At 39.8% G+C, this 22,544-nt stretch overlaps 2 protein-coding genes across 9 annotated transcripts; both read right to left on the bottom strand.

Moving 5' to 3' along the window:
- Positions 1-1,123: 1,123 nt before the first annotated feature.
- Positions 1,124-6,821, bottom strand: pdhb (pyruvate dehydrogenase E1 subunit beta). The gene is made up of 10 exons (XM_077009153.1): positions 6,662-6,821; positions 6,507-6,563; positions 5,728-5,835; positions 5,574-5,636; positions 4,994-5,029; positions 4,547-4,832; positions 3,942-4,052; positions 3,755-3,846; positions 1,788-1,929; positions 1,124-1,635 (listed from the first exon to the last, which is right to left on the bottom strand). Exons 1-10 carry the CDS (start codon positions 6,695-6,697, stop codon positions 1,490-1,492), a joined length of 1,077 nt encoding a protein of 358 aa, XP_076865268.1. The 5' UTR covers positions 6,698-6,821; the 3' UTR covers positions 1,124-1,489.
- Positions 6,822-8,217: 1,396 nt separating this feature from the next.
- On the bottom strand, positions 8,218-22,184 carry pxk (PX domain containing serine/threonine kinase). 8 transcript variants are annotated; one of them, XM_077009056.1, is made up of 19 exons: positions 21,502-22,183; positions 20,025-20,075; positions 19,421-19,468; positions 18,922-19,108; positions 18,194-18,271; positions 17,415-17,488; positions 17,034-17,108; positions 14,581-14,685; positions 14,347-14,448; positions 13,941-14,102; positions 13,726-13,843; positions 13,549-13,627; positions 13,409-13,457; positions 13,147-13,224; positions 12,926-13,012; positions 11,596-11,662; positions 11,113-11,172; positions 10,593-10,623; positions 9,735-10,323 (listed from the first exon to the last, which is right to left on the bottom strand). In XM_077009056.1, the coding sequence occupies exons 1-18, from the start codon at positions 21,601-21,603 to the stop codon at positions 10,604-10,606; spliced, it is 1,542 nt and encodes a 513-aa protein (XP_076865171.1). In that variant the 5' UTR covers positions 21,604-22,183; the 3' UTR covers positions 9,735-10,323; positions 10,593-10,603. The 8 variants fall into 8 exon arrangements, with proteins under 8 accessions (XP_076865144.1, XP_076865154.1, XP_076865171.1 ...); XM_077009080.1 differs by having other exon boundaries at positions 10,593-10,620; XM_077009089.1 differs by having other exon boundaries at positions 9,766-9,877; positions 10,593-10,620.
- Positions 22,185-22,544: the final 360 nt, after the last annotated feature.

Raw genomic sequence — 22,544 nt, 5'->3', positions numbered from 1 at the left:
GTGCAGCGACAGTACCTCAGTCCAGCTAAGAGAAACAACCACAGAGCCCCAGTGCGTCTAGTCTAAATCAGTCTGCGGTTTTAACAGATGTGAATGAAACAGGAAGAGCTTGCGATGTCAGACCAGGATTCACTAATTTTTTTTATATAGTCTTTGAAAAGAATAACTGAACCAGTAGCAATTTTGGTTCAAGCCTAGTTGTGTGGAATGGAATAATTTTCTAATGATACTGAATGGTATTACTTTAAGTAATTACTTTAATTACAAGTCTATCTTTAAGTAGCCACAAACTTTATGCTGATATAAACTAGTCATTAACGGAGTTATGTAACGGCAACTATCCAACACAACTATGCAATTAAAAAATTTTTATTGAGTGTGTTGTGCAACACCTTTGGATGTTACTAGCCACACCCACATTTAATACAGAGACCAGTGTCTGTATTTGACCAGAGGCCTGCGAGTTTGAGGGTGCAGAACAGTATTTTTCCTGTCCTAGGATGGCACTCTTCTGGGCAGAGCGTGATGTATTCATTCCAGGGATCTGTTGGAACTACTCCACTATCATCGCTGAGCACATCACTCCCAAAACAACCTCGCTGTTAAATCACCCCCATCCTATGTATAATTTCAGATCCTGATATATTTCCAACTCCTGAGGGACCGTCTCTATCCCCAGTGCATTATCCAACATCACACTGTCTGGTTGGTTCATTACTTGCTTATCTGGATGTCCCAGAGATTTGTTTACCTCCACTTTTATGTGTAGCTTCCCATTTAAACCAGGTGATGGCTCATACGCTACAATAAAAAGAACTGCAGAGGACTTTTTATAAGAATATATTGTCATATTTTCTTGTCTGAGCTACAGTAAATATAAATACCATCAGTGATATGCAATTTGAAAAACAGTACCTGGAAACCTCCGCCAGCTCTGTAACAGCCAGTTTCTTGGGTTTGTTGTGGCTTTAAGAACTTGTTTTTAAATAAATGACCAATAATACCATGACAAATGCAGCCTCTTGTATCAAATGTCAATGCACCATTTTCTGTTGAACATAATGGGTATTTATTCCACCACTGGACACTTAAATCGTCAAATTCTACTAACTCGGCATATAAATTCAATTTTGACCATGTCTTTTTAATAAATCCTGCTTCCAATACTTTGCCATTTTGAAGAGCATGAAAGACAAAGGCTTTTTCTCACCCATCCACAATAAATATACTTTTCATAACACACCAATTATCTTCAGACATGAGAGATTACCCAAACACAAAGTATGGTGCCATCGTTGAAGAATCAGTTCAGACCCACCATGTAACAGAAAAGCTGGGATTGTTATTATTATTATTTTTTTTTACCATGTCTGTAGTACTGAACTATGTTCACTGTATCCCCTCCAGTTTTATTTGTTAAACGAGGGACATCAGGTGTTTGTAGACACATTTCCTGATAGAGAAATAGAAAAGTTTTGCTGCCTGCGTTTTACATGTTCAATGTCTTTTTGACAGAAAAGATTATATCTTTGATTTGTGGCACGCTGTTGTCCTCCAAAATCTTGGCATATGGCATCGGAATATCCACTCCCGTAACTCTGATAACAGGTGCGTCTAGGTAATTAAATGCTGGACCTACAGTTATAAAGGAGGCAAAGAGAGATTAAATTACATAATACATATAAAACTCAATGGCCGAAGCCATAGAAATTTCTTTTTGAAGACAAGATTTGAAGCACCAGTCACGTAAACATGGATCCAAGCAAAACGAAGGCAAAACATTTTACCCTCCATGATTCTGGCACAGATCTCGGCTCCAACGCCAAACTGGGGCCACCCCCCCTCCACAGAGATCAGGTGGTTGGTTTTCATCACACTAGCTTCAATAGTCTCTACATCAAGCGGCCTGATTGTACGCAGGTTGATAACCTGCAAGTCAGTTTCACATCAATCACTAAAAGCAAATCAAAATATGACAATGCACTGCAAAGAAGAAAATTCAACTCTAGTCTGTCCCAAAATCTAGTGAGCTATCTAGGTAGGCAATGTTTACGTAGGCAGCTGTTTAAGTAGGCAGTTCTCGAATTTCATCACATCTTGTTCTTGCCCAATGTATGCGACCAATGTATGGTGTTTCTAGCGTTGCTTCAGAGTTTCAGCATGACGGATTCTCCTCTTCCTGTTTAAATCACAATTTAAATTCTCGTGTTAAATATGATACTTATCTATTAGGACATTTATTATCTAGCTGGCTATCTACACCAGTAACATGAGGCTTCAAACTCCACTAGAATAAATGCTAATCCCTCAGTATATAAAACTTAGTTTAGTCACAAACTAACCTAAAAGGTAAAAATAAATAGCATGTGGTTTTATGTTTTAAGAAACATTTTTAGATTTTCTTGTATATTTTAGAAACAGCAGAGAGAATGAGAATAATGAACATTTGAAAATGACTTCGCAAGGAGCAAAAGTTTTGTTTGCATTGAATCATGGGATTTCCTTAGTGGCTGAGGAATCATTCAGACTGCATGTTTAAGGCATCTAAGAATTGGGACAGCATACGCGTTGGGAGCACACGCACTATGTAGATAGCTCACAAGGTTTTGGGAGAGACCCAGGTTTGTAAAGGTTAAATACAGTATACATGTACACCATATTGCCAAAAGTATTTGCTCATCCATCCAAATGATCAGAATCAGGTGTTCCAATCACTTCCATGGCCACAGGTGTACAAAATTAAGCACCTAGGCATGCAGACTGAATGGGTCACTCTCAGTAGTTCAGTGAATGCCAACGTGGAACCGTGATAGGATGCCATCTGTGCAACAAATCAAGTGGTGACATTCTCATTCCTAAATATTCCAGTCAACTGTCAGCTGTATTATAAGAAAATGGAAGTGTTTGGGAATGACAGCAACTCAGCTACGAAGTGATAGGCCACGTAAACTGACGGACCAGGGTCAGCGGATGCTGAAGTGCATAGTGCAAAGAGGTTGCCAATTTTCTGCAGAGTCAATCACTACAGACATCCAAACTTCATGTGGCCTTCAGATGAGCTCAAGAACAGTGTGCAGAGAGCTTCGTGGTTTGGGTCTCCATGGTCGAGCAGCAGCATCCAAGTCATACATCACCAAGTGCAATGCAAAGTGTTGGATGCAGTGGTCGTCACTGGACTCTAGAGCACTGGAGGCGCGTTCTCTGGAGTCACGAATCACGCTTCTCCATCTGATGGATGAGTCTGGGTTTGGTGGTTGCCAGGAGAATGTTACTTGTCTGACTGCATTATTCCAAGTATAGTTTGGTGGAGGGGGGATTATGGTGTGGGGTTATTTTTCAGGAGCTGGGCTTGGCCCCTTAGTTCCAGTGAAAGGAACTCTGAATGCTTCAGCAAACCAAGACAGAACACCTTTGGGATGAATTAGAGTGGAGACTGAGAGCCAGACCTTCTCGTCCAACATCAGTACGTGACCTCACAAATGCGCTTCTGGAAGAATGACCAAATTTCCCATAAACAGACTCCTAAAACCTTGTGGACAGCCTTCCGAGAAGAGTTGAAGCTGTTCTAGCTGCAATGGGTGGACCAACATATTGAACCCTATGGATTAGGAATGGGATGTCACTTAAGCTCATATGTGAGTCAAGGAAGGTGAGCGAATACTTTTGGCAATATGGTGTATAAACAAAATGCACATACATTTCTAAGATGGCTCAGGAGTATTCAATGTCAATTTAAAACAAGCAAACAACTCACTTCACATTCAACACCCTCTTTAGCCAAGACGGCAGCAGCATCAAGACAAAACCCCACCATTCGGGAATGTGCTACCAGAGTGACGTGATGTCCTGTGTGGAAACACAGATATAGATGATTAATCCAGCAGTCAAAACACAAATGACGTCTTACAGGTGTAGGGCACCTGTTGGGTTCTCATACCCACCTGGTCTCTCAACCTTTGCCTTTCCTATGGGTATGACAAAGTCTTTTGACTGAGCATCATCAGACAACTCAAAGGCCACACCGTACATCAGCTCATTTTCCAACAGCACCACTGTTTGACAGAGAGAATAATAGTATATTGATTTAACAATATTTAAAACAAACATGCTTTGTCATTTCTCACCAATCAGATTTTATACACATCACTCATGCACATTTCAGTGTCACTCATTTACGCATTTCACAAATATGTTTTTTTTTTGGTGTTGTAAATGTGCATGTTTGGGTCAAGCAAGTGATGTTGCAACTTTACCATTTATGACATATGTTCACACTAATGACAAGATACCTTACTTGCAAATATGCAAGTTAATCAATGTAAAAAGATCAGATCTGAAGAGCAAAAAACCTCCCCAACAAAACAGTCAAAATACTGTGTGAAGATGTCTAACGTGTATGCAGGTCAAGTGTATCTTAATTAGTTTACCATTAAGGTAAACCAAAGAGTTTCATAACCAAAACATAATTCTGCTTGCTCTTATTTCCTGGACAGAAAAAAGTCACTGTGGAGTCACATTTTGTCAAGCCAGCGAGAACCAACCTTACCGGGGTTGTTGTCCCGGATGGCTGATTTCAGGAGACCCTTGGCATCCTCCGAACTCCAGGGGCTTAAGACCTTGAGGCCGGGACAATGGCTGTACCACGCAGCGAAGCACTGGGAGTGTTGGGCAGCCACACCAGCGGAGGCACCGTTGGGCCCCCGGAACACGATGGGGACGGACTGCAGGCCGGCTGACATGTAGTATGTCTTCGCCGCTGAGTTGATGACCTGGTCGATGGCTTGCATGGAGAAATTGAAGGTCATGAATTCGCAGATGGGCCGCAGACCAGCCTGGAAATGCAGAGAAGGTGATTTCAACGTTACTTCTGATTGGTATCTTTACACTGTATTTCCGATAACAGAGAAATCCAATTATAGATTTACTGAATTTATTGCCCTGTACTGTTGTTTTTTTGAAGGGGGCTTGCATCTTGGAGAAGGAGAAGACTCACCATGGCAGCACCTACAGCGATTCCTGCAAAGCCCATCTGTGTGCAAAGAAGGAAAGAAAGAATATTTTAAAATTACAATAATTAAACACTTCATCATGAATACATAATCATACACTTTCAGCTCTGTTTGTAACCCAGGAGACACTGGCACCAATTGCCCATGGGGTGACATTTATTTATGGCAACAGAGTCCAACTCTGCATTTGTAGGCCCTTGAATTACCCTTGAACCACCACAGTACTCTTGGAAATGGACTTTTCTTGTTGATTTTTAGTTTGAGTAATGGCATTACTCAAATATATTTATTCAGTTAGCATTAAGTATATTTACTGACCATGAAGCTACATGGAATGCAAAATGTTACAGTAAGCTTACTTGTTTAAAAGCAACAACCATGAATCAGTACACGCATGCACCACAAACCAAATTTTGTTTAATCTGGAACATAGTCTATGAAATCAAACAATACTGCACAAACACACATGTAATTTGTTTCTTTCAGTAGAGTGTACTACAAATTCATTTCAATGTTGAAAGAAAAATTATTTCAAAATAATGCTTGGACAAAAATCACACTCACCTCTGAAATGGGTGTGTCAATGACCCGTTTATCTCCATACTTCTTCCAAAGCCCTCTGCTCACCTGTACTGACAAATTTCAATGCAATGAGAGGTAGTAGTACAGAGGGACTGAAGAGATGGCAAAATCTCTGAACCACATCGCTCTTCCTGACCTTGTAGGCACCATCGTACTGTGCGACCTCTTCACCCAGGAGGAATACATTCTCGTCCCTCTCCAGCTCCTCATCCAAGGCCTGGTTGAGAGCATCTCTGACCGTCACCTGCAATGAATGAAAAATCAGCACAGAGTTGACCGCTGTGTTTCTGGCCAGTGCGTTTATTTATTTGTTTATTGTCATTGTTAGCATTGGTGCTCTATCTAGTGTCTGTAACCCAGTGGGAAATACCCTTCACAAGTAATGCAGGGCTTGTGTATACCTGCTTAGTGGTGAGGTGAGGTTGATATGTTTGGATCTTGCAAGCGTTATGTGCTGGGACAATAGTCACATAAAGGCCAGTTTGAGACATTGTAGGTAGTGCGTTATAAATTAAACTAGTTCACTACGAAATGGAAGCATGCTGTCAAGTATCTTATAATAGCCATAACAACACTATCTGTCTACACATTCAACACGTAGACAGGGACGTTAGCATAGCTTTGTAGCGAACATCTCATTTGACAACTAGCGTTAGTTAGCATACCCAACACTGGCAAACGTAGCTAACCCGGCTAACGTAGCTAACCTCCAAGCTAGCAAAGCTAAAGCTGGTGAACACAGGTATACAAGCAGCCACACAACTACATTCACACTACAAATCTAACAGCGCAAGGAGTTTTACTTTTCCCCGGCCCCCTCATCCACCCGAGCCCGTGTCCTACATGTTGACGCCCGTAGCCGCAGTGGCGTTAGCCACTCGCTAACGAAGGTTAGAGCATCCAAACGGCGCTGACCTGCAAGGCAGCCGGCGAGGTCTTATGAAACTCCCTTCGGAGGACTGAAGCAGCACTCTGTGGAGAAGACAGACAAACATTAGACAGAGCCATCGCATTTGTTACGGAAACACCGGTCTCCTTGTTTCAGAAGGACCTTGAGAGATGCGACGTACCTTCCCGGAGCGGAATAAACACCTAAGCGACGCCATCTTTAGTCTGTCCTCTGTCCTCTGTGGAGACTTCTGCGTCCTGCGCCTCGGTGTCCAATGAAGAAACGCGGTGATCGGGACAATCCAACCACGTGAAACCGGGCGTCCCGTTTCAAAACGGAAACGCTCTCGGCCGACCCTCCTTGGCACCTCCCCTAAAGAAGGAGTTGGACTAGGTGCTGTCTATGGTGTGAGATTATCTTATCTGCACACTTTCTAGTTCTGCTGGCTGGACAGGTTTGCATCTGTTGTCTTTTGTGCAGAGGTGATGTAGTTAGTTATGGATATATTTAGTTGCAGAGATGCATCAGACTGGTAAGAAAACTGGTATCATGGACTTACTCCATGATAATTCTGTAGATCCCACTAAGCTACAGTCTCTTGGGGTAAGTTGTTGCCTACAACCACTGACCTATTTGTTATACCCATGATATTTCCAACTTTTCAAGCTATTCTGCCCTTCGGTCCTGTCTTTCCCAGGTACTGGTAGGATAATTTTGTCACTCACCTCTGCTGTCTGTCAGAGGGACGTTCCATAGAGGAACTTATTCTGCTATGGCACCTGCTCTGCTTCCATTGCATCAATAGCCACATGTTTGTTTTCTTCTGTTTATTCTGTAAAGCAGTTCGAGTTACATGTATGTATGAAAGGTGCTACAACACTGTACCAAAACTTATAATATATATATATATATATATATATATATATATATATATATATATATATATATATATATATATATATATATATAATCCTACAGCATTTCTTTCAGATACTTTGCCAAGATGTTTCTTCAGCCATTTTTAGCTCATTAGTTTTATGGATTTCTGAACTCATTTTGCTTTTTGGCCTAAAGAAATCAATGTATTACTGGTAGAAAGTGACTCCATATATTTTCCCTTTGCTCACTCAGTATGCCGCGGTTATTCTTAACCACCACCTATTAAGTCTGGAAGCATTTTGTAGAAAAGAATTGTTAATGCATTGACATTTAATTTCCACGATACTTCGCAATTAGTTGAGTGTTTCAATGAGGAAGTGTTCTATAGATCATCTGAAATGTGTTTGTACAGATTTACATTTCTGTGATGTTAATGCGGTTCTCAGTTCAGCTACTTGCTCTGTGGCTTTTCAAGTTCTGGTGAGTGGTTTACGTCTTGTGTAGCTTCGTCCTGCTGTGGAAGCCTTGCAACAGTCCAGACTGAACACCCTTAATGTCGTTGGCCAGTCTGAACATCCGCAAGTTCAAATTCTATTGTTTTACTTTCTACATCTCAAATATCCATATGTTAATCATACATACAATGGCACTCAGAGCCATCTCTGCACTTCTGTGGAAAAGCTCAAGAATCTGCCCCAATACTAATTTCAGTTTACCATTATAGAAGCTGATATTCATATTTCTGTATGTGCTCACTTTCTGTGCATGTGACATTAGCTTTAACCAGAGCCTGATTATCAAATGCATTAAATATAACCCACAGACATTTATTATCACAAGCACTTTGACACAAAGCACTGAGATTATTTCACTGTTTTTACTTGAAAACAACCAAAAGTACAACACCACCATTTGTTAAAATATCGTCAACAAAAGTCTTGTAATGGGGGAAAACGAAACCATTGTTTTTTGATGATGCACACCTCCAGTGATTACAACAGTGGTCATGGCAAATGAACAATCTTCAGTATCAAATATATTCATCCTACCTCCCCACCATCTATTTTTTACATAATTTAAGCTCATGTAAACTTTGTCTCTTTTCAAGACCACTGACAAACAAACAGTGGTAAAGTGCTGTAGATAGTCTGATTTTCTTCTGCCAATATAATTTATGAGCTGAATTTGTAGCTTACGGGTTCCATTAAAAACCTTTCACCTTTTTATTGTCTGCAGTGCAAATGCATGGCTGTATATACAGATGAGCAGATAGCTACATGAAAGAGAACAACCTTGCTTTTCTGGGCAATTAAATTACGTTAATCAGATGTCTCAGCACATCAAGTGAAAAATTATTGTGGAGTTTCTTCAAGTTGTTCCCTGTATCTCTGCAAGAGAAGTACAATGTTCAGTCAACACAGCCATTCAGTCCTGTATGAATTGATTTCCCCTAACCAACACCGAATGGAGAACAACGAGGAAATACACAAATATCTACCAAAGTCGAGACTGACCAAATGTTCTAAAGATGAACCCTCTCCTTTTAAGGTTTATGCGAGGGTACAGGGACAGGATTAGCAGTCTAATTATTGGAAATATAATTTGTATAATTCAGGTTTGATTGTATTCTTGCATCATAATTCATAGTGTCACTAGTTGGAGAATTAACTACATACAGCTCGTAATTCCAAGAATAGGAATACAACTTGTTTAGGCACAATGGTTAGATGTGGCACAGACTCTAAAGCATTTCTTCCCATTTTTTCTTCTTAAAAAAGCTCCCAACAAATAAGAATGAATAAAAATATTCTATTTGACTGAGATTTAAGTATATTTTTCAAAATTAAAGATCACTGGTCAAAAGATATTTCTGCACAAAAAATTCTAATCAACCAAAATCTGTAAATTGCTGAAAATGCATCAAATATGTTGCAGCTGCAGGAAGTATATTTATCATAATATGACGTGCGATACGTGTTATTACTGACACATACATGTCCCAATTCTTGAAATTGATTCCAGGGCTGGGTTCTATACAGCAGCACAGTACCTCATACTGCTGCACCCAGAGATCTGCGGCTGGTTTGAGAGCGAATCGAAATAGAAAACAGCAATTGTTCATGCTTTCCATTGTATCCATGCAGTCCAGTTTTAAAACAACCCCAACGATCTCTGCATGACTAAAAGGCCAAACCCTGAAAGCCTTGTGGTAATAGGCAAAAGGGCTAATTGCACAGAATGAGTCGAATAACAAATCACTAAAATGAGAAGATAAAAAAAAAAAAAAAAAAGAAAAAAAAGGAAGTCTCTCAGATGTGCGGACAGCTGCGATCGCTGGTCTCTGCCTTTTTGAGTCGGCCTTTGCTGAAGGTCTGGATGGAGCTGAGGAGCGCATTCCGCCCCTCGCCATTCACAGGGGGCGGGAGGAGGGAGGGAGGGCTGGGCCCACTCCCTGGAGGCGGAGCAGGGGGCGGCGGCGGTGGTGGAGGAGGCGGAGTCACTTGTGGAACACCTGCGACTGCCACACAACAAACATCGCATGACTAGATGCAACTGCACAGAGACATAATATCCCACAAGCAATATGCCATGGCTAAACACTTACCCAAAGCAGTGATATTTAACCTGCATCAAAGACATCTTAGTAGTAGTGCCCACTACCCGTCACCCCCACCCCCCTTAGTTATAACTATAGTTATAATGTCCTTACCCTGCCTCCAAACTGTGTACTTTTTAAATAAAATGCTATAAACCTGATAACCTTGAATGATGAAAGATGAGATGATTCCTTAGACAAGATTTTAATTCTTTAGCAACCCACAGCACCAAAACAGTCTGCCATTTCAATTAAACAATAAAAAAAGAGAAAAAGCATCCAAAACATGGTATCACAATCCACAAAGTCAAAGCATCAAAATGTACTGTATAGTCTGTTTTCCATTGTGAAATTATGAGCATCTTACACTGCAAACGCAGATAGAAAATAAACAAATAAATAAACATATCAATGAAAGGCAGCTGAGAAGTTCAATGCAGATTGTGAAGTCTTAAAGTTGCAATAACCCTCATCAGTGAGTCAGGTTTGCAGGGATCAAAAACTGCTCTTTGTAGGTTTCAAGTGAGTCTCAGTGTCTGGTGTTATTTTTATGGGTACAGGGGTAGGAAAAACTGTCACTGAGGAAAGGTGCACTGCAACTTTATGATGATGAGAAATTAGTATTGAATTACTTTACCCCATACATGTTCAAAATGGTGCATGCTCTACTTTGAAGACGGCAGAGGAGGAAGAAAGAGAGGCAGATACACATTACTGTTCACTTTAGAATGAAAGGAACCAAATCACAAGTCTTATTGGGTGTGGAGCCAGATATTTCAGATTATAAATCATTTTAGAGAATGTACAGCTGGATCAGATTCACTAAAATGGTTTTAGCAGTGAGAAGAGAGTGATACTGTTATGTATCTGAAGTAAATGAAAATGTTACATTTTAAAGCAATTACTGACGTGAAGAAAATCTAAATGCAAGCAGTGTCAAAATGGTTAATTACAGTATTCACCTCTTACCACAAGGGGGCAACATTTCATGATTTATTCATTAAAAATTTCTGACCATTGGCTGACTGCACCTTTGCGTACACACTAATTTGGAAACACGTTCTTTCATTTACCTCAATGATCTTGTTCCTAATGATCAATTACAATTACTCTTATGCACGTTCAGAGGGCGGCATGAAGAGAAACAGACAAAATACCTGGTGCAGGTGGAGGAGTTGGAGAGGAAGGGCAAGTGGGCGGAGAGCTTGCCCCTGAACCTGACAGGAGGACATGCAGGTTAAACAAATCAACAACATTTGTGCAGTTGACACTTCCATTACACCATTACAGTGTTACTATTACACTGTTACTACTCCTTGGGTTCATTGACAAGTTGCTTTGCTGAAACAATCGGCTTTGGCCTCAGGTGTATCTACAGGCTCATAAACATGACAGGTATTATGTTTCAGTTTCTTTATTTAAGCTTTAGTTAAACTGCCTAATGATCCTGGGAAATAAATAACACAAACACACACGCATGCACAAACACACACTCCAACCCAATATCCCCAGTTTAATCTGGAACATACCACAACCAGCCACTATATTACCAACTACTCAATGCACTGCAAATTCATACTGACAAGAGAACACCCATGTGTTTTTGGTGTGTAAAATTAATAAAATACAAATCAACATACCAGAGTTGTTGTTGTTATATTTCACAGAAATATCTTCCTCATTTTCATATGTGGACAGCCTGGATTTCTGATGACAGACAAAGCAGAGCAGGATCATTCGTATTCTCCATTTTTGTGCCTACGAAGACCGCAGGCGTTTTCAACCGACTGCTTTTAAAGCAGCGCTACGTATCTTCTGTGATGGAAATGTGTAATTGCACAAGATGTGCAAAGGAATATTTTGTAACAAGTGTCATTTCCTCGATTGATATGATAATTGCAAGTGAATTCACCTTGAAGGCATATTTTAAAAAAGGAACTCAAGTGATTGAAGTGCTCTGAGGATGCATTGTGAATAATTTTCTGTTGTAATAACATCCTTATCTGTATATTAAATTTAGATTTGAAACCATTAAAATATCCAAAAATAAATAGCATTCACCAAACTATGTTAATCCTACAAGAGAGCTTGGTTTGTCTGGGTTGCTATTGTCAGTATTACTAGTAGTCTGCATCATGAGCAGCTAGAAGATAAAATATTCAGTAGAAAGTTACTAAATCAGTATTGATTGACAGTATCCATTTGCTGTTTGATTAAAATGAGTCCTTGTATCCAAATATCTGCTGCTCATATATATGCAAATGAGTCATCAGCCCAATCGCAACCCAAGAAACTCCAATTAGGTTAAATGTTTGTCAATTCAGCCTGCCTATAAGTCACTCTCTGCCAGGCCCCTCCCTCAGCAGTGACCCCGCCTCCCTCAAGTACCAACACCTGGTGCTCATTACCTGCTCATATTGCTCGTCTCTGTAAGCTTTCGCATATTAGACTCCTGCATCAGGTTAATACCCGTTATTACTTTCTGTTTCATTGTAGCCTACGTGTGTGTATATAGTGTTGACACATGGAGTGTTTTTATATACTATCTTGTTCTACTGTGTTTCTGCAGCATATGTTTGATTGTCTATCGGTCCTGTTTCCCTTCAGGAATCCATCAAACTTGCTAAAACATGCTTATGGGTGTGCAGTTACAGAATCTCCATATATGGAGACATTCTCTTTCCTTAATCACCTTTCAGCTCTGTACAGATCAGCCCTGTGAGCCACGACCCCACTAACGTTACTTGGGTAACGAGCCATCTTTGAACCAGAGCACACATGATGCAGTCTGCCAAACTCCCACCAAATCCAACCAGACATCTCTGACTTTCAATGAATGAATTTGAATGGAGGAAGAGGTCAATCTTAGCAGACATTCTTACTCTAGACTTAGTAATGTGACTATTTTCACATCCTTGCATAATTTCATTTCATTTCCTTTCATGTCAGACACCGTGGTCACTCATCTACCTTTCGTGCCAGAATCTTTCTCTTCTTCTTCTCCTCTTCGGAGCCATGGTGTGACTTTGCCCGTGTTAGTCTTCTGTGCTGGTGAATCTGCACCAAAGAAAACGCGCCAGTGATTAGCACCCCACAGACGTTGAGATCCAATAGACAAAAGTTAAGCATGTTAAGTACGTCTTCAACATGAATTAACTAAAGCAGGTCTGGATAAAAGACAATGCACTGACTGCTCTCTGTTCTTCTTGGAGACGCTTTTCCATGGATTCTTTGGACGATTTCAAGGCCTCCTTCAATTTGGACGTGATCTGTATTATATAAAGGACACACGCTGCATGACTACAGATTAGACATTACCTGTACTTTCATATGATTTTCATGGAACAATAAATAAAACTGAGCTCTGATCTCAAATCCTGCCTGTCCCATGCCGAAATATGTTGGTATACACTGAACACATGAATCCATTTGTAAACCAAGCTGCAGAAATACCTTGAACTGGGGCTTTTCTGAGTTGAACTGCTGCACATCACTGAACAGACTGTGAAGTCAGAGACATTTCCCACATTACTTACATTCTTCACAGCATTACTCAAGAGTAGGAAAATGCAGATGTGGCCGACATTACTCACGACATTTGTAAGATGTGAGACACGGTGGGCATGCCCGTTTTACACGCCTCAGTAGTCAGGATGGACTGCAAGACTGAGACTAAGGGTTAACACAAGATAATGTTAAACATTCTGCCCAACATTAGCTATTCCTGCACCAACAACAGAAGATCAGAGGAAGAGCTCCAGCCAACTGACCAACTGACGTGTAGGCGACAGACGGATACTGGTCCACCGGGACTGCATCAGGTGGCCTTCCGTACGTCATTTCGTACAGCAAGTGACCAAAAGAATAGACGTCAACATTTTCTGTGGTCTGGAAACATGATGTTAAAGATAATTAGCACGTAGTGTTAGTTCAGAACTATAATGAAGCAGTCAACAGGAAAACAACGAAAACAACAACTACTCACATTAATTTTTCTAAACTGTGATACATAGGGCCGGTAGTAAGAGGGAAGCCCCAGCAGGGAGTTTTCAATGTCCAGGAGTTTGCAAGTGTTGTCCTCAATGAGAATGTTGGAGGCATGGAGATGCCCGTACGGAAATCCCTTATCATGGAGGAATTTTAAAGCCTAAATTAGTATAGAAAGAGATACAAATAAACAAAAGTGAACAAGAGACATAAATTTAGATTCAATTACTGAAAATACAGTGTAGATGGTTATTAGATTACAGGACATACACTGTGGGCACTTTTATTATTACCACAGTAGTCAACAGTAAATAAAGAATTAAATTTCATCCAATTGTGCGAACACCTATTGCCAAATGTAACAAATTTCTCAACCATTAGCCAGCAAATTTATAATGCCAGACCTCCAAAATCTGTCTCCCAAAAGTTCTGATTTGCTGAAGCTCCAAGCCCTGGATCTTCTTGGGGTTACAGTACTTCTTCAGGAATGGTTCCTTTGGCTTCACCTGGAGAATTGGTACATGAGAGATGTAAAAAATTAATTTAGGTGACTTCTGAAGATAGTGAACACACAGAAACATCTATGAAGACAAATACAAATGTTAACCTAATGTAATACACAATGAGGTGAAACATACCTTGCAAATGAGATCCCTAAGCGTGCCTTTCTCATTGAACATTCGAATCACTAAAGCTGAAGACTCACTAGTGGAGGCAAACGTGACTGGACAGATGTGTGGATGCTGAAAGGCCAAATACAGAAGGGAAAAACACCCACATGGTTAAACATTCCCATGTCTTCATTGAGTGAATGCAAGCAGTTGCTAACAAAACACAGGCAGCAGAAAATGAAGACTGTCATTTTGCTTAGGCAAAGAGGAGCAGGTACAGACTGTCTAGTAACCTCCATGCACAGAAAAAAAACAGGAGACAAAAATATCCCCAAAACAGCAGCCACCACCATCTTTCCCCTGGTGGCTGTGATTCTCACACAATGTCATGAGGCATTCTTTCAGAGGGGGGTGCAGTCTCACTTCGCTCACATCATTAGCAGCTACAAAACGAGGTGCAGATGAGGCAAAGCACATTTATCTAGACAATTCTGGATAACTGGAAAGAAAACAGACTAAGGCAGTGATGTGTTTTGGAAATGCAATAAAGGCAGTTTAATTGGATCAGCTTCATTTAGCAAGGAGAGTGGAATTTAAGGCAGAGAAAAGTGAGAACACGGGCCCTTCATCGGCAGCTGTAAAATCAATTCTTGATTGTAAAATTAATTTTTGCAAATGTTATAGTTGTGTCATTTCAGAATCAGAAAAAGAATTCTGATTTGCTGGTATATCTGCAGGATCAAAGTCATGTCTGGTCTGAGACTCTAGCCTAAAGCTAGGAAATCTGGGAAAATTAACATTTGTAAAAATGCATGTGTGAATCATAATTAGTAATACAGAACATGCAACAGTAAAAAATAAAAACAGTGCAATAATAATGATGGTAATAATTAGGGGTGACCTGCAATAGTCGCTGATTCGACTATAGTCGACTATACCCCCTAGTCGATTATGAACGTCATAGTTTAATGTACCATTCTAACTGCATGGGGGTGCCCAAGGATGCAGCTAAGAATTAGTTGTTACATGAAATGTCTTTGTTTTTGTTATATATAGCCTTTTGTCAAATAAAATCATCCTAATCTGTTAATAAATATTTTTAAATGATGTGTGCACATTAACAATAGGCATCTTCCTTACTACACATTAATAAATCACACCCTGCAGTTGCACAATCCAAATGAGCGGAGCTGAACATGCTATTACTAAAAAAACTTCAAAAGTATTTTGAAAAAGATAAAGGTGAATCAAACAAAATAAAGTGCAAGTTATGTAATCAAGGTCTTTCATTTCGCACGACAACAACCAATATGGCATACCATTTAAAAGGCGTCTCGGCAAGTAGGCCTATCAACATTTTTTGTTGTTGTTTGCTTTTTAAACCTTGAACTTTTCCTTATAATTTTTTTGCTGTTGTGTGGCAATTTTTTATATTTTCAGGCAGGCATATTTTATTTAAAATATTTTTGACATTTTGCAAAGTGCCTGTCTGACAGTTCGATATGCGCACTGCGCACTGACGGTGACTTTTTTTTGTTAATGTTCTCTAACATTTCATTAAAAAAATAAATAAAAGCTGCATAAAGCCAACCTACCATGTTTATTCATTTATCTGAGTGTTTTAGGTTTTAACTTTGAAGTGGAAAAAAGTCCTGAATGAGAACGGGATCCCGTTTAAGGTGCTCTAGATTTAAAAAAAACCCGATTCAACTATTAGTCGACTAAAGGGAAAATCTGACTAATCAGATTCGACTATGAAAATCCTTAGTTGAATACACCTCTAGTAATAATAGAAATCCTGGCAAGGGCTTGGATTTTTAGACTGCCTGAAATTTTAGACTACCAGAGAGTCGTTCTCTATTTTTATCAATATTTGCACCCTTGCACATAGATATCCATTTCAGCATCTGTAAAATTATTTTCTCACCCTCCAGTTTAGCCATACTTAGCTGTGGGACAGTTTTTCAGCCCAGGAGTTTCATGCCCAAATCCGGCCCAAAATTATTTTTCCCTCCCAATCGGCCCAAACTAGAGATTGACATGAGCCGGCCCATCGGGAATCCTCCTGAATCTCCCGATTAGCCACTCCGGCTCTGCTTCCAGGTTTGGAGAAACTGCTGACTACTTTACATATACTGGCTCAGAACTGGAACCGCTGCATAAATTAGCTAGTTTCATGTAAATTACATTGACATGAGAATAAATTATATGTAAATTAGGGACTGGCATGTGCTTGTTTCCTGTGAATGAAATATGCAAATAAGTGAGCGAAGATTCAGTGATTATCAGTTCAGCTCAAATTTCAATGCCACATGACAGAACTTTGAAATTAGATGTGGAGTAGTTTATACACTATTCTTAGCCCTCAAATCTACACTGCTTTTCATGAGAGATGAACAGAGGCAACACACCCCCCAAACACACACAATTAAGGATTTTTTAAATGTAAAAATAGCAGACAATTCAAATGGAAAACTCACAGCCAAAGAAGGCAGAAGCTTCATTGTGGTCTGTAGATCTTTGTCAGACAAGAACTTATCTGGACCAAAGTCCACCTGCAGGCAGAACAGCAAGGCAACCAGTCAGGAATATTAAAGCTTGCTTAATTGGATCTCATGAACAGTTGTTAATTACAGAAACACACATCAAAAGGAAGTAACATGTTAACCAAGTACTACTTAGGCACATAAACTGTGCACAAACATCCCCCAGCAAGTCCATGTTAAATCAAGAGTTACGCAATGAACAGAATTAAGCAACACAGGGCAGCGGTCCGGGATCACCGTGTGCTTGTGAGCAGAGTGGCAGCGGGCTTGCCTCAGAGCAGGCGTGGGGGGTAAGGGGGGGTTAAAGGAACTCACCCAACTCAAGACTTGCCACTCCTTGAGCTGCTCTTTATTTTTGACCAAGAAGTACCGCTTTCGCAATCTCCAGCCTGGGCCACGAATATGCAAATAAATAAATAATATTAATTAAATACATGACCCGGTTTTTTTCTCCAAACCCCCATGTTGAATGCATTCATCCTTGTGATATTAAACCGCAAATGGAAAAAAAATTGAAAGATATAAAGGTATCTTAATTTTTTACCTCACTGTGAAACATTGATCAAGCAACATTAGATTCATCGTATTGGACCATATACCTCAAAAGACTCTTTTTGTTTGGCAAATTGTTGCCTCCAAGTAGAACATACATAGTGTGTGCTACTGCCATGTTGTTTACATAGAGGACATGTCTATTGTTTATACACTTATATGTATGATTAGGTTTTGTGAACTGAATTGAGCTCTGTAGTCTCCAACTAAGAAATCCACTGCACTTGTGCAGAATGTGACCCGATATTAATAAAGTATTAATATCAAAATCCACATCCAAACAACCTATAACCTATAACAAGATATTAATCTTAAATAGCTCTCTCCTCTTTCCAAATTTTATTATATTGTCATAATGCAAAAAAAGCATGTAAAAACCATTGTTAACTTTTGTAAATAAGCACAGTATGACTTCACCATAAACAGGTTTAAACAGACATCCACAAAATAAAAACAAAACAGGGCCATCAGGTTGCCATACCAGTGCTACTGGTAATACTGCCCCAGACGTGGTCAGGTGTGGGGGTTCTATTTTAACTTACCCATGTCTTTTAAAGGCTCTATAACTTCCCATTTTGGGTCTGACCTAAAGAACATGGACACCTGCTGTAAGGCTATTTCTGAAAAAGATAAGTGTTAAAGTTAGAAAAACGAGCAAACACGTTGAAAGTCACTTAAACAAATAAAAGCAAAGAAGCCAAATTAACTGTAAGAGAACATGGAAAACGTATACTCAATAAATCATATGCAGATCTCCTATTTATTTAAAGATAGAATTTGGAAACCATTCAGTAGTGTGTTAAATGAAAGATTTGGATCGATTTGGGATATTTAGCATATTTGAAAAGGGTTCTAGAGACTACATTAGAACAAATGAAGGAAATTAATTTCGCATTACTGTATTTAGTAATATCATACAGTTACGTCCAAAGAACTCACTGCATAATAAAGCAACCCTGGGATTCTGAAAGTGCTATATAAATAAAACATATTATTAAAGCATGGACACCCAGGCCAAATTAATACTAATACTCAGTAATAAATGAATTGGTCATGGGTATTGTTTTTGTTTCAGCTTACTAAGTCACTCATGAGTGAATGTCTTCTCAAGATCATTAATATTGTGGCATTTGGCCTCAAATATTCTTTCTTCAGGGATTGCGCTTCTCTTGTTTGATGGATATTACATGTACTAAACTCTCTACCATATTTCTTTGCCATCTCAAGCGAGAAGCCTCCAAGTCCCCCGGTAATCAATCTATGACCATACCTGTGTAGTTTGCAGAATAGCTGTTAGTATCAAGGAACTTTTTGACCAGCTCACAGCTGGAGAGGATGTGGTGCTGCGTGAGGAAGTTCAGATACGCCTGAAGACCTTTCTGCCGCTCGGCTATGAACTCTCTGTCCATGTTGCCTATTAACTTCTTGGGAGGAAGAGGCAGGTTGAGGCCTGATATCTGAAGCAAGAAGTAGAAAAAATCAGTAGGGAAAAAATCAGTGACTGGTGGGGGTAGAGGCAGACAGGAAAAAAACACTTTTCTCTGAATTGTAAGAAAGAAGGGAAAATAAACAATGCATCCAAATTTGCTGGAAAGAGGGATTTCTGGGAGCTCACAGGAAACACAATGGTGAACAGTCAGCAAAACACATCCTAATTTGTGTGAAAACTACAGCATTACTGCTGGTCATGTTAGTGGAAATACCAGCAAGTCATATTCAGTTTCACAAACAAAGAGGTTTTTGTTCCAGAAATCACTTTTTTTACTCACCAACAAACTATTATTAAGCATGTCAAAGTCACTGTATCTCCTAATGACCTGCAAATATCAGAGAGAAAAATATTCCTTCAGTAACAAAACTCACTAGTTATTGATACAAAGGTTCCTTTCACCTGAAAAACGATGACATTAGCATAGGTTAGATTTAACAAGACAAATGTTAAATTTTTCTCTTACAAACAATACTGAATGCTTACATGTAGAGCCAGTGTACAGACATCAGTGCGGAACACACAAAAAAAATTCAAAATCTAGTTTATAAATAAACCAGTTTTACAACAATAATGCAAACAATTACTGTCAGCTGCCCTAAGCAAGTTTTTGAGCATTTTGGGTATGTGCACTAAAATTGCAAAAATTATTAATCAAATGTCGATTTCAGAAAGCCGGGCAGTTGGGCTTAGCTATTATTTATTTAACATTTATTTAGCTATTATTTATTATTTAACATGTGCATCCTGTGTGTGGGTTGTATGCACCCTCAAGCTGGATCTCCAGTTCATTAAATTGGGCCCAAGATTATAACACTCAAAAGGAGAAGAATGTAAGATACAGGCTTTCAGTCTACTATACCAAGCTGATCCAGTGCACTTACAGTCCAGCTGTTTTCTGTGGAGACTCCCCTTTGTACACGAATAATGTATTCCTGGTAATAAAAAGAAAAGCAATAAAAAACACTGACAAATCCACAATGATAAGTGTTGGTTGGTTAAAAAAAACATGACTGTGATTAGTATTATATGTTACCAACATAATTGTTCCTTCTCAGCAGAAAGTTTCATAGCTAAACATTTAAGGTTGTTAACTCCCCCAAGTGCCATGTAGAAATAAGACTGGCCTCTTTCTGGTTTATTGGTAAATCTGAATAAACTTAATCATGTGGGATTAGAAGTGGGATTAATTGGACGTTCAAAGTTCAGGTGTAAGAGGTTCCAGTGTGAGTAAAGTGTCAGTTCTGTTTTATTTGATACTTCTATTTATACAGTGTTTTTTCCCCTCTATGGAAGCTATTCAGTGCACCTGATCCACCAAAAACACAACTAAAATTGAACTGAAACACAAAAAACTTTTTCGTTATACTACAAAACCAAATGCAAATTTCCAACGCTCTCATTATGAAGTGATTAATACAATAATGTAGTTATCGCTGAAGCCAAGCGAAAATATCTATATTAATTACATGAGTTATCAGCATTTTACACACCATCAGGATACTGACAAACGTCTCCACTTGCTGCTTTATGAGATGTTTATTTTAACGAGTATCTGGCAGTTACCTCTGCAATGTGCAGCTCAAAATACTGTCTGACCTGCACAGAGTTCAATGGAAATGTTCGAAAGAGATCAAGCCAGCTAGTTACGTGGGCGTGTGATGAAAAACGCAGGACACGCTGATAACTACATCCTAGCTGTCGAGTTAGCAAACGTAGCTAACTAGCTCTCTAGGATCACCCAGCTACTGCGTTAGCCTCGGCTAACCAGCTAGCCTAGTTCAGGCCGAGACACGATATCGAAAGCTAGACCCGACTAGTTAGTTATCTTACAAATTAATCATAATTCTGTGTTAATTTTATAACAGTTAATGACCAAGCTTCCTATAGCAAACCTTAAAACAACAATTTAACTTTTATTCAGTTTCAGTTTTCATTATCATTATTATTATTATCTAGCTAGCTGCTGCCTGTTAAATGCCAGTTCTCGGACAGCTAGCGAGCTAGCCCCGCTAGCCGCGTCCACTTCGTTAGCTCCATTAAACGCATCGCCTAGTTAACAGTGTAACTATGACAACTAGCTAGCTGCACGATATGCTGCACGACATTCACACATCCTGGCTAACCAACCCGATGTGTGACGTAGCGAGCGCGAGATAGCACACCTACGTGATTACCTAGCAACACCTCGGGCTCCTCAGCCCGATATCTCGGTCAGCTGTCCGACTAACCACGGTTACTTAAACCGGCTCGGGACACACAGTTCCCCCTAACGGGTTACCGGTCATAAAGCTCGGTTAGCCGTCCTTCCTAAAACTGCCTGCGCTCAATCCCGTGATGTGGTCGCCCCCCCTCGCTTACCGTGTGAGACTGCAAGCTCTGGCTGGTTTCGATTACCGCCGTCAGCGGGACCGTGTCGTCCAGCAGTATCTTGCCAGCGGTCGGCGTCTCCATGAACGCCATCCCAATGAACCGCGAACGAGCCGCAACCGATTAAGCGTCTCAGCCGTGTGTGGCTCGCTGGCGTAAACCCTTCAGATAAAACGCGTTATACTCGACATTGTGGCGAAGGGTGACAAGGCGACATTACTTCCTCAGGTTCTCAGTGGACTAATGCCGCAAAGATCCCGCCTCGGTCGGTAAAGGCACCGACGCCTCCCCCGTCTACGTTATATGACAGTAACGGAAACACGTAGAAGTGTAAACGAAATACAGAAACGAAATACTAACAAAATGAGGCCACGATCAAGCGATTTATACCGATAAATCTCAAAGCAGAATACATGTTACAACAGCAAGTACAAGATAATTAAAAAAAGAACAGTCGTAGCACATTAAAAGGAAACGAAATGAAAAGCAAATTCTAATTTGTCGATATGTAGTTTTCAAAATGATAACGGCTCAATAAACGTTACGACGACGGTGTATGAAAGCTGGCGCTCAACACGGGATAGTCATATAATTGATGTAAAATGGCCCTGTTGCACCCAACAGTACGATCTGAAAGAGGAATGTCCCTTTTAGCCTCAGCACGTCTGACACCAGCCTTAAGACTCAAACGCATGGGAGTAGATGGGAAAACGCAACTTCCCCTTTTAGTAGATATATAGTTTAGGAACTATTAATAAAGTTTTGATTAATGGTTTAACGCCTGAACATATAAAGGGTTATATTATTCCTTATTTGCTACATAGGGCATTTCGAAAGAGTTTACTCAGACATTTTACATAATGGTAAATCCTCAGAAAATAAATCCCGAGATATTACAAATAGGCTTAGCATTTTAATACATAGCCAAATCCACGAAATAATTATTTAAATAATTTTGTCAATCATTACAATCATTTGTGCAGCTAGCTCTGTAGTGGGTAAAACATATTCCAATGAAGCCTTCAGAAACACAG

The sequence above is a fragment of the Brachyhypopomus gauderio genome, chromosome 1, assembly GCF_052324685.1.
Source record: "Brachyhypopomus gauderio isolate BG-103 chromosome 1, BGAUD_0.2, whole genome shotgun sequence".
Classification (NCBI taxonomy): Eukaryota; Metazoa; Chordata; class Actinopteri; order Gymnotiformes; family Hypopomidae; genus Brachyhypopomus; species Brachyhypopomus gauderio.
Note: the sequence above shows the minus strand (reverse complement) of the source record. Positions and strands in the feature narration are given on the sequence as shown.